At 39.0% G+C, this 12,816-nt stretch overlaps 1 protein-coding gene across 2 annotated transcripts in view; it reads right to left on the reverse strand.

Annotated features, from left to right (window-relative positions):
• The window catches only part of Ccdc152 (coiled-coil domain containing 152), a 23,398-nt gene extending 11,909 nt beyond the window's left edge, over positions 1 to 11,489 (reverse strand). For both annotated transcript variants that reach the window (XM_028784685.1, XM_028784686.1), the window contains exons 1-4: positions 11,467 to 11,489; positions 9,167 to 9,255; positions 5,647 to 5,752; positions 273 to 341 (exon numbers count right to left, since the gene is read on the reverse strand). In XM_028784685.1, coding sequence (XP_028640518.1) covers positions 273 to 341; positions 5,647 to 5,752; positions 9,167 to 9,253 — 262 coding nt within the window. In that variant the 5' untranslated portion in view covers positions 9,254 to 9,255; positions 11,467 to 11,489. The remainder of the gene's footprint in view (positions 1 to 272; positions 342 to 5,646; positions 5,753 to 9,166; positions 9,256 to 11,466) is intronic.
• Between the last annotated feature and the right edge of the window lie 1,327 nt (positions 11,490 to 12,816).

The raw sequence follows: 12,816 nt of genomic DNA on the forward strand, positions 1-12,816 counted from the left end.
TCCTTCCTTCCTTCCTTCCTTCCTTCCTTCCTTCCTTCCTTCCTTCCCTCCCTCCCTCCCTCCCTCCCTCCTCATTCCCTCTTTTCCCTTCCTTTTCTTCACTTCTTCCTTCTTTCCTTCCTTCCTTGTTTCTTCTCTCCTTTCCTTCCTTCCCTTCTTCCTTACTTATTTGAAACATGATTTCTACAGAGTGTACTCATGTGAGCACTTTATCAATCAACTATCTTTCCAGTGCCCAAGCCACGCTCTTAAGAATGATTTCCCTAACTTACCTTTCAAAGTGTGTTGATACTGAACAGTCTGTTGTAGCCCCTTTATCATAGTATGCAGAGTAATACATTCTAAAACATAAGACACATTTGTTTGAAAATCTTTCTAGAAAGAACTGAAACAAAATAATATTTAACTCAAAATGATGTGATCTTAATAAAGCAACCAGACAACTCAAGATGAATTACATCTGATGTTTTAGTTAGGGCTACTTTTGCTATGATGAAACCTGGAGGCAAGAGATGATGCAGAGGCCATGGAGTAGTGCTGCTTACTGCCTTGCTCAGCCTGCTTTCTTATAGAACCCAGGTCCATCAGCCCAGGGGTGGCACCACCCCAATGGGCTGGGCCCTCCCCATTGATCACCAATTAAGAAAGTACCCTAAAAGCTTGCCTACAGCTCGATCTTCTAGAACCATTCTCTCTCTCTTCCTCTCTCCCCCATAATATTTTTATTGATTTTATTGATTATTTTGGAATTTCACATTATTCACCCCATAATATTCATTTCCTAGTCCTCCCAGGTCCAGCCCCTCCCAACTTTGTGACTTCCCTACCGGAAGAAGGAGGAAGAGGAGGAGGAAGAGGAGGAAGAAGAAAAGGAAGAAAAGGAGGAGGAGGAGGAGGAGAAGGAGGAGGAAAAAGAGGAGAGAAAGAGAGAAAGAGAAAGAGAAAAAAAGAGAAAGAAAAAAGAGAAAGAGAAAGAAAAGAAGGAAGAAGAGAAAGAGGAGGAGGAAAAAGAGGAGAGGAGGAGCTCTCCGTCACCTTCCCTTTTTGTGCTGCTATTCCCCAGTAACAGAATCTGGTTAACTTGCATTTGCTTGGTAGGCATTAGCTGATAACTTGCTTCGCATGTTACTGCGTTAGATGATGTAACAGGAGAGATGCTCTGTCAGGACTTCTCCTTATCGCAATGAACATCATTTATTTGAAAGAATCTAGCAATTAGTGAAATAAGGTAGCTGACATTTCCTCAGTAATTAGCAAGTGAAAATCACCTTGATGTTCTGTGCATACTGGAGTTCTTAAAAAGTATTTTAAAAAATTGAACACAAGATGGCAGGCTCACCACATTTTCCCCATTAGAAATTAGGTAGCTAAGGAAATCATGAACTGCATTACCATTCAGTGATTTACAGTAAAAGCTTTTCATTGTCTTTGCAAACTTTAATCTACATTATCCTTTCTTCCAGAATTTATTATGCTGTCTTATCAATTTTTATTGATTATTAAGTAATTTCTTAATAATTTAGTACACAGATAACGATTTTAGTGTAAATTTAGGGTTTAGTATTAATTATCAATTTGTGTATTAGTAACTATTTCATAGAGTAGTTTGAAATAATTAAATGCAATTAAAGCATCACTTCAGCCTTGGACCTGAAATGTCTCCCAAAGGGTCATAGACTAAAGGTTTGGTTCTTAGCTCAGGGAGCCACTGGGAGGTTGTAGAAACTTTAAGAGACAGAATCTAGCAACAAGTTAGGTCACTGATGCATGCCTTCAAAGGGAACTGTGGACCCAGCTCCCTTCCTCCATTTCCTATCCAGGCATAAGGCTATGAATCATGCCATCATGAGGTACCAAGCCCAAAGCAACGGGATCACATGGTCACGGAGTGGACACTCCAAAAGTTTAAGCTCAAATGAACTTTTCTTCTTTTTAGGTTGATCTAGCCCAGGTGAGATATGGATTCAATGTTGCTCCAGGAACTATAACAAATGCAAGGTGTTGATGACAGAGAAACTGGGAAAAACAGAGAACATTTGGGAATTTTCTATACTTCTACCCAGTCTTCTCTATATTTAAAACTGTTCCAACAAGATCTACCAATGACCAAATTTAAACTAAAATAATGTGTTATGATTTTGACATAGCTTAGAATAGCTTTTCTTTGTGTGTTCTTTTGTGACTGGGTTACGTCACTCAGGATGACATTTTCTAGCTCCATCCATTTACCTAAGAATTTCATGAAGTCATTGTTTTTAATAGCTGAGTAGTACTCCATTGTGTAAATGTACCACACTTTTTGTATTCATTCCTCTGTTGAAGGACATCTGGGTTCTTTCCAGCTTCTGGTTATTATAAATAAGGCTGCTATGAACATAGTGGAGCATGTGTCCTTGTTGTATGTTGGAGCATCTTTTGGGTATATGCCCAGCAGTGGTATACCTGGGTCCTCAGGTAGTACTATGTTCAATTTTCTGAGGAACCACCCTACTGATTTCCAGAGTGGTTGAAGCTTGAAGTGGCTATTAGGCAAAAAGCTCAGAATACCCATGACACAACTCACAGACCATATGAAGCTCAAAAAGAAGGAAGACCAAAGTGTGAGTGCTTCAGTTCTTCTTAGAAGGGGGAACAAAATACTCAAAGGAGGCAGAGGATGGGAGAGATTTGGGAGGAAGAGAGGAGGTAGAGGGGAAAAAAGGGGGCAGAATCAGGTATGGGAGGAGATGGTGATGATAGACAGAGGATCAGGAAATTGAACAGATGTGTATAGCAATGGGGGATGGGAAACTGGGGGTAGCCACCAGGAAGTCCTAGATCCCAGGAAAGCAAGAGGCTCCCAGGACCCAACGGGGATGACATTAGCTGAAATACCCAACAAAGGGGAGAGAGAACCTGTAGAGACCATAATCAGAGGTTAGGCAAGGCCCCCGGTTGAGGGATGGGGCCACCCACTTATCTCCAAATTTTTAACCCAGAATTGCTCCTGTCTAAAGGAAATATGGGCCAAAGTGTAAAGCACAGACTAAAAGAAACGCCATCCAGAGACTGCCCCACCTAGGGATCCATTCCATATACAGATACCAAGCCCAGACAGACACTATTGCTAACACCAAGAAGTGCTTGCTGACAGGAGCCTGACTTAGGTGTCTCCTGAGAGGCTCTGCCAGAGCCTGACAAATACAGATGTGGATGCTCGCAGCGAATCACTGGACTGAGCATGAGGACAGCAATGGAGGAGCTAGGGGAAGGACTGAAGGCTTGCAACCCCATAGGAAGAACAACAACATCAACTAACCAGACCCCCTCAGAGCTCCCAGGGACCAAACCACCAACCAGAGTACACAAGGAGAAACCCATGGCTCCAGCTGCTTATGTAGCAGAGAACAGCCTTATCTGGCATCAGCAGGAGGAGATGCTGTTGAATCTGTGAAGGCCCGATGCCCCAGTGTAGGGGAATGTCAGGGAGGTGAGGTGAGGAGCACCTTTTATGAGGGGAGAACCCTCATCAAAGAAGGGGAGGAGATGGGATGGGGGTTTTGGAGGGGAAGCTGGGAAGGGGGATAACATAAATAATATAATCAATACATTAAAAAAAAAGAAAATCTTTTCCATAATAAAAGTACTTTAAAAAGTTTTTTATGGTTTTATCTTTTTTTTACAATTAATAATGGTTTAGATGTGTAGAAAATTGCAAAGATTATACACACATACATATTTATGTATGCACACACACATATACATCCATACATACACACACACATATATACACACCCTATAGCCAGTCAATAGTGGTCTATTATTCTGTTATCATTCTACATTAGTGTCTAGTAGTACAGTGTGTCTATTACAACTAATGAAACAATATTTATATGCTATTAACTAAAACTCATACTTTATTCATATTTCCATAATTTACTTCTTTTGGGTCTCCTGGGAGGCTCCCCACCACTCCACTTTATTTTTATCTGCCATGCCATCTGAGGCTTTTCTGCTCTGACAGTTTTGTTTCTGTTGTTTTAATGGCCTTGACAATGTTGTGAACTATTGATCACGTCCTTCTGTGAGAATCTGTGTGACACTTATCTCATGATTACAATGGGGCTGTAGAAATGGGGAGAAGTTTACAAACATAAAGCATCATTTTCATCAAATCATATCACATCAAAGGTACATGGTGTTAGTATGGTATTAATTTTGATGTCGTTGATCACATGGCTGAGGGAGAATTTGCCCATTTCAGCACTATGTAATTTATATATTCTACCTTGTTATGTTATGTACTGCCCTACAGAAAGGGAATTACTTTTCTCAGCCAACACTTTACCAGTGTACATAGAGTCATGGTCCACCTATTTGAGAACAAATTTTCTATATAAACCATTTGGAATTCTGCCACACTGGAGAGCTGTTTCTTCTTACTTTATTATTCATTCATAAAAGGGGATTAAGGCTATTTGTTTTCGCATTATGGGTATAATTCAACACTGTTCTATTCTGTTGCTGAAATCATTCCAGCTTTTGTCATTGAGAGGTCTTTCAGTTGTTTTTTGAGAAATTCTATCATTAAGGGTTTATTTTTTCATTTCTTTCCCCTTTAAAAGTATTTTTGAGGTGAGAAAGTCTCTCTCTCTGCATCCATAGTTGGGTTGACTTCACAATCCTCCTCTTTCAGTGTGCTGGAATCCTGTAATGTCACACCACATCTGGCTATTCCTTCTGTTGGAGTACTGTCTTTCTTGTGACACTACAAGTTACTTCTTCAATCTTACAGTATAAATTTAATCCTAATCCTACAATAACCCAGTCCTTTTATTAGAGAAAGGTATTAGAAGATAAGATCTGGGGACTTGATTATTCCTACTTAGGTCCTCTTAGGAGACACAGCAAGAGTGTATGTGTTAAACAGTCGACTTTGAAAACATATATACAAGTAACTTTATATAGACAGAGCAGGTTGTACACATATACACAACTTCATATAACAACAATTCAAGAAAAAAAAGAGGCTAAGTATTTGAAAGCAAGCAAGCAGGGATATAGGGGAGGGGCTTGGAGGAAGGAAAGGGGAGGGAAAATGATAAAAGAAGAACTAAATACAAAAAGAAAATATATGCCTATAGTTTCATTTTAAATGTTTCTACATTTTACCACTTTCTGTGTGTGTGTGTACATGTGCATGCATACAAATGACCCATGTAAGTCAGAGGATAGTTCTGGATAGTTGATACTGTTTTTTTTGTATGTGGATTCTGTGGATCAAACTCAGGTCATCAGACTTGGCTGCAGATGCCTTTTCCCACTGAGCCACCTTGTCAGCTCACAGCTTCATTTGTAACGCTTAAAACTGGTGACTCGCCTTACATTTATGTAGCAGGAGCTCAAGCTTTGCCCCATGTGGTTTTATAGATCTGTACTAGGCCTTCAATCTGCCAATTCTTACATGGGTAGTACCTGATAGAAAATGGAACTTCCTTCATTCTGTTCTTTTCACATATTTTGGAGCTATACTATAGACTACTATGCGACAACACTCTGGAAAGTTCTGTATGCACATATGGTAGGTTACAAATGCAAGGTATCATGTCAGACACTGCAGTGAGCACCCTCCTTGATTATTATTTCTTTAGGCAGCAAAGAACTGACCTTCTTTCATCGAGGTTTCTTTTGTTTGCATTATCTTTAGTAAACTGTTAGTCTTTTCCAACTGAATATCCAGAAGGTTGTTCTTTCCAGTGGTTTCTATCATTTTCTGCAGAAGAAATTGGATACATGCTATCACAAAATCAATGACACTATTTTGATTCTTCTGTTAAGAATATGAAGACAAATGAGAACACACATCATTTAACATCTGAAAGTCTAATAACTGAATTTTGGATGTAACTTCAAATAAATCATACTGTACTGAGGCTTCAGTTTGTCATTTCATACATGGGCAGCATCTGCTAGAAGACTCAACTTCCTTCATTCCAGGTTTTCATGTATTTTGGAGCTATACTAAAAAGAGTTTAGCAAGACAGCAGTCTGAAAAGTTCTATGTGCACTTAAGATAGATTATAGATGCAGGGGTAACATCAGCTGCCTCAATAGATGAGTATGACTTTCTGATTTACTTTTAAAAGTAACACAGACAGTTTGAGAATGCAGGCCAGAGATAAAGTACTATGTTAACATTCATGAGACCTCCTTAGATTTCAGTTCCAGAAACTAACTAACTCCCCCCCAACCCCCTCTCTTGCATACACATGCACACACACACTCGTGGGGAGTGGCATGGTAAAATATTAAATCAGCCGGTTTTAAATGAGCTAACCTGAACAATTCTCTTTCAATTATTCAACTTTTAGACCCATATCAATCACAGGCATCTATCAAGCATGATGGTGGATACCCACTGTCAGCTCCTGTGGAGGCTGATGCAGGAGGGTCTCCTGAGCCCTGGCATTTAGGTCCAGAATGGACACTTACAGTGAGCTTTTGTCTCAAAACCCAAACCAGCACAAGCCAAAACTAATGCCTTGTATTGTTTCCAGAGTACTCTGTGACAGCATGACTGTGCTATCTATTCTGTCCTGCACTTAGCTGCTCCCCTTAGCATTGTTATCTGGGAGGCAATGTCACAATCACAGATCGACTGCATGGTCTTTACAGCTGTTTTGAGGTTTATTTTTAAAGATGGTATTAGGGAAAATTTATTGCTTATAGTTTTTCTATTTCAGACAACAAATAAGCATTTTGAACATGTCTCTGGTTTCTTTGTAAACAGCACAGTAAGCTTCCTTGAACTCTTCAGGTTTATCAATTCACTGTCAGTCCTATGTTTTCCACACATCTATCCACTTCCCTATTCCTATCTTTAGCAACTCACACTGTATTATGTCACCCGTATTACCACTCATGTAACTAAGAGGTAGGAGTCTAACTATCAGGACACCATATCAAATTAAAAAATGGACGATTATTTTTATTTAAGATGCTTGAGCGTATGACAGTGTATATTCAAATCAATGCCTAATCATATGGCACTTCTTTCTCATACAAGTACTTATTTCTTTTCTCTGGTGCTATATTAATTATCAGGAAGATGCATTTAGAGATAAATACATCTAGAAATGTGCTTAGGCAAAGAAAAGGAAAACAGAATAGATAGAATAAGAAAACTAAATGAATCTATGTTCAATATTATAATTGATCATTATGGTAGAAGACTGAAATATGAACCTACTTCACTTTTCATTAAAACTACTCTGGAGTTTGTGAGGATTCTGCCATTTTCTTCTTAACATTGGCAAAATACATCTGTCATTTGCTTCCTTGCCCCAGGAACATTTTTCTTTTTTTTCTTTTTTTGGCTTTTCGAAACAGGGTTTCTCTCTGTAGCCCTGGCTGTCCTGGAACTCACTCTGTAGACCAGGCTAGCCTCGAACTCAGAAATCCACCTGCCTCTGCCTCCCAAGTGCTGGGATTAAAGGCATGCACCACCACTGCCCGGCAACATTTTTCTATGTTAGTATAAGTTAAAGCGAGACAGGGCCTTGTGCAGGAGTAGGTAGAAAATATGTAAGAGCCCAAGGATGAGGACTGGTGCTGCACAACACTCTCTTCTGGGCAGGACATGGCTGATCTACTCATGGACTCGCTGCAGCCGTGGCCTGTACAAGAGCAAGCCAGTCAACACTGCAGTGTGACAGGGAAGGGCCCAAGCTATGGGCTCTGTCTCTAGTTGAGGAGCTCCTGACAACTGACACAGGTGGGAGGGGGTAATCTCTTAGGGGGTGCAGGTGGTTGCTGGTAGGTGTACCAGATTCTGGTGGGTGACCTCACATCCCTATGCATACAGTAGGATACACTAGCTGCACTTAGTGAGCTAGAAGAGGAAGAGGAGGAGGAAGAGGAGGAAGAGGAAGAGGAAGGGGAAGAGAAGAGGAAGAAAAGATGGAAAGTGTAGTAGGGGAAGTACTGGGGTTAGGGGTCCATCCTCCACAGCATGTGTGTGGGGAATTTGGGTTGGATATGACCAAGAAACATTGTATAGATGTATGAAATTGTCAAAGAATAAATAAAATATTAAAGTTTTAAAAATACAAGAAAGGGTTTAGCAAAACATATTTTCATTATTCAAATCTGGCTCATTTTCTTTTAAACTAAAAGGTACGCCTATTTAACAAAACAATACATTTTAGTCTAATGACATACAGTGAAAAAAAGTTTATTGGTGTTTTCAAATTCGTGGCATGTTATTCTTTGAGATTTTGGGACAATAAATCAGCATTCCTATGAATTCTCAGCAATCCTATGAATTTTCAGCCTTCACAGCACCCCCCCCCCTTTTTTTAATTTATTGAGACATGGTTTCTCTGTGTAGCCCTGCTGGTTTTAGAACTCGCTTTGTAGAGCAGGCTGACATTGAACTCAGAGATCTGCCTGCCACTCTCTCGGGAGTGCTAGGATTAATGATGTGTGCCACCATGGCTGGCCACACTTTTCTTATTTAGCAAACATAGTTAATATTCATGTTTAAAGACTAAAATACAAAATATAGCCTGCATGAAACACATTATTTTTGTTTGTTTGTTTGTTTTTGTTTTTCAAGACAGGGTTTCTCTGTGTAGCCTTGGCTGTCCTGGAACTCACTTTGTAGACCAGGCTGGCCTCGAACTCAAAGATCCGCCTGCCTCTGCCTCCCAAGTGCTGGGATTAAAGGTGTGTGCCACCACTGCCCGGCTATGAAACACATAAAACATGAGAAACAGAACAAAATTTGGGTCTCCCAGTAAGGTAACAGCCCCTCATGAAAGCCAATGTAGACACTGACCATTATATTTTTAAAATTAAGACTTTTATTTATTTGTATTTTATGCTTGTGTTTTGACTATACCTAAGTGCACTATGAGTCTACAGTTCCCTTAGAGGCCAGAGGAGGGTGCTACATCTTCTAGACCTGGAGTTATAGATAGTTGTAAGCTGCCAAGTGGGTGCTGGGAACTGAACTCTGGTCTTCTGTTGGAGCAGCCAATGCTCCTAATGACTGAGAAATCTTTTCAGCTCTAGTTCACATTTTTTTTTTAAATGAATTTTCCTTTCTTCCAGTTTCCCAGTTTCTCCCCTCGACAAAAATCTCTTTTGTTTCTCTATAGCCCTTTGCTATCCTGTGTTTACATACCTTTTCTATCTGTGAGAAGTCATCTATAAGTTTGTCGAGATTTACACTGCTCATCTTCTTCATGTTTCCTTCATTGTTTTGATGCATGCCTGAAATAATGAAAAATAAACAATAGTAACTAAGAAAAATGCAAAGCTTTACAACACTGATCATAATTCAAACACTAAAATATTTGTCCTCTGGGCTCCAGTTCACAGGGAGAACTTTTGATATACTCAGTATTAACTGCAGTTAAATGTATTCTTTTCTATATTCTTTTCCACCCTCACCCCTGCCAAATTTACTGTAAACATACTTAAAATTTGTGTGGTTATGTGTGTATGTCTAGAAATCATTTGCTTCTAATATTTAATAAAATCTAAATCACTGCATTTTTAGATTTGTATTATCTATTGTTATCACAATTATATATGCATATAATGAATATAATATATAATTATGATATATCATAATTACTATATTTTCTTTGCCTTTCAGCATGACTGTATTTAAAATCTGATCTATTACTCAATTTGAGGTATAATTTTTAAAGGTAAGCATTTTCACTTAATATTCTAAACATGCTTGTTTAAGTGTTATCCCACAAATATTGTTAGCCTGCTTATGTTTTATGTTTTGTAATAAATGACACATGTTTGTGTAATAAATGACACATAGAAAATAAAGTACTCACAAAAATATTCCTTTATTTGTATGCTTTTGGAGGTGGGCAGATATGATTAATTTTTGGTAACAGCTGAAATAAGGACAGTTTGTTTTAACTCTATGGAACCAATTATAAAAATGCTTCAGAATACCATAGGTGAACTCAGCCACACAGGACGAGGAAACAGAATGCAGCCAGTATTTAAATGTGGGAGTAGGAAGGTGTCTTATTAGAATCAAGATTAATACAATACCAAAGTACGAAATACTTGCCATTAGATTTTTCTTACATTAAAAAAAAGTGGTGAAATAGTTTTGAAACTCAGCTATTCTAGATTTGGGAAAAGACCACAAGCCCGTGCATTGGATGTGAACTAGTCCAAAATAAATGATATTCAAAATACTTTTTTGTAGTCATATTCTTGTCAAACCAGACATTGCCTGATGTTACTCCATCAAGAAATTCCACTTTCTTCTTTATATGTTACTCGACAGTAGCAGCTTTGAATGGTTTTGAAATCTGAATTTTCGCTATGTACTTCCAGTTTAGTGAACAAAATAAAAACACTACTTGATATTGTTACTTAAATTAGAGGGCAATCTGAAGTATTTAAAAACTTCTCCTTTTTTTTCTTTTTAGTTTCTAATGTTTTAAATAAATTTTAAAAACTGGTTCTTAGAACCAGATTCCTGAACCAAATGCATTTTAATTTGAGTCTGAATCTTCTCCAACTATTTTCCTTCATAGAACATCTATGTAACCAAAGTTGAGGATGTTGCTTAGTGGAAATGCATTTGCTTTGCAGGTGTGTGTGTGTGTGTGTGTGTGTGTGTGTGTGTGTGTGTGTGTGTGTTGGGGACTAGGCTGTGGAGAACTGGACAGGAGTCCCCATCACAGAAGCTTAACATTAATATTCCACGTTTTATTTCTTGCTATCTCTGTGACACATTCGTTTCTAGATGCTTTTTGAGAAAGGGTATCTCTGTGTATCTCTGGCTGTCCTGGAATTCATTCTGTATAACAAATTGGTCTGGAACTCACAGAGATCCTCCTGCCTCTGCCTCCTGAATGCTGGGATTAAAGGTGAGCACCCCCTTTCCCAATCATTTCTAGATGTCTTAATTGCCCTCTTCTCCCAATTTCCTAGGTCCAGATTATTTCGATGAATTTGTTTTTTCCCAGAGAAACTCGGTGACAAGTTAGTGACTCAGTGCTTATTGAGTTCTCTACTTAGCAGAGACAGATAATGACTCTCAAGGCTCAGTCTCCACCATGTCCACTGGCAAGCGATAGTTAGTTCCGTTTCCTTCATCAGCTTTGTGGCTGTTGATTTGGGCATCCCAGGGCTTGCCTTTCTCTCCAGCTCCACTAGCCCTGGCCAGTCCTTGTAGGCGCTTTCTACAAGGTTGCTTCCTCTTCTTTCTTCTGAGCTCTCCAAGACTTTGCTCTCAGACCCCAAGGCTAAGGCCCACCATGGCATCATCCCACCGTCTTCGGGGCCCAACTGACATGCAGGGGTGTGGGCGAGGGCCTCCGGTGTGAGAGGAGTGGATAGGATAAAACTGTAGGAATCCAGGACACTTCAGGGAGGTGTCAGGCAAAGAATCGATGGAAAACTGGGATTCGAATCTCCCAGGAAGGGCTTGGAACGTACCTGCTGCCAAGGCGCGAGGTCCTGTCTCCTGCAAAGTCCTCCGGGTGCCGGTGGTTCGTGATTGGTCCGTTCCAAATTGTAGTCCTCTTCCGTGTGGGAAGCAGGATCCCTCATCTATGGGTCCGCAGTTCTCCCGGCCGTTCAGCACCCTCTCTGAGAGCCCCGTCACTGGGCATCCTAGCGCCATTCACCAATTTACAGCCTCCTAGGCGCTTTCATGTATTTCTTAGACCACAGAACAACATTCAGCAACTGCCCCATTAATCACTGTTTCTCTAACTCACGAATGAACCACAGTTTTGTTTGGTTTATATGTCAGCACAAGTAAATAAATAAGAACTCATATTCATCCCTGTGATTTATATGCCCTTTAAAGTACCAGATTCAATTAATAAGATAGTTTCCTGTCTAGTGTCTTATTGGGTTAGTGATTCAGGGCATGGACTCTAATGTAGGTTCTAGTTCAACCCTTTATCTATCAATGTCTTTGTCTTGGGCAAGTTCTTAAATTTTTTTTGTATGTCTCAGCTTTTTATCCATATAGTAAGATTAATTAAAATTTCTACCCATTAAGGTTGTTGTACCAATTAAGTGAATTTACTCACTTAAAACATGATTGGGTTTTTTGCTTCAAGTGTTCAAAAATTATCATAATTTCCATTGTTGTCCAGTAGAGTTGAAATGTACCTGCTGAAAAGTTTGTTGAATGAGAAATAAAAACTTAATTTCATTAATTTGATTTTTCTGTAGAATTAAAATGTTTCTCAAGCAGAGGGATGTAAACAATAATAAGATTATTCATATTTCATTATTTGAAAGGTTAAGGTATGGCAAAGCATGAGAACTGGATCCAAGCGGAGGATTTGAGTCTTCACTGTGTGGTCAAGAAAAGTTTCCTTTCACATTGGTACTAACACATAGATAGGAACATTGAAAATAAATGGAAGAGATTCTTTACATGTTCATCAGGTATACTGACCTGTAACTTTCTTTCTCTGGTTGTATCTTTATTGGTTTGAGTATTAGAAAAATGCTGCTTCATAAAAGGAGTTCAAAAATACTCTGTTTCTTTCTTTCTTTCTTTCTTTCTTTCTTTCTTTCTTTCTTTCTTTCTTTCTTTCTAACTTAAGATGCATTGGTTGTATATAGTTCTTCTTTTTCTTTTTTTGGTCTTTTGGTGGGCTGGTTGAAGTTGTTGATTCTTTCTTGGTTTAAGTTTGATGATTCATGCCAATCTAGATGTGTCCAATTCTTTTTAGATTTTCTAACTGAATGGGGTGCACATCTTTAAAGAATCCCATTATAATATTCTGAATTTCTTTGGTGTCTGTTGTAATGTTTCTCAATTCA

This window comes from Grammomys surdaster, unplaced genomic scaffold (genome assembly GCF_004785775.1).
Source record: "Grammomys surdaster isolate TR1022 unplaced genomic scaffold, NIH_TR_1.0 124640, whole genome shotgun sequence".
NCBI lineage: Eukaryota > Metazoa > Chordata > Mammalia > Rodentia > Muridae > Grammomys > Grammomys surdaster.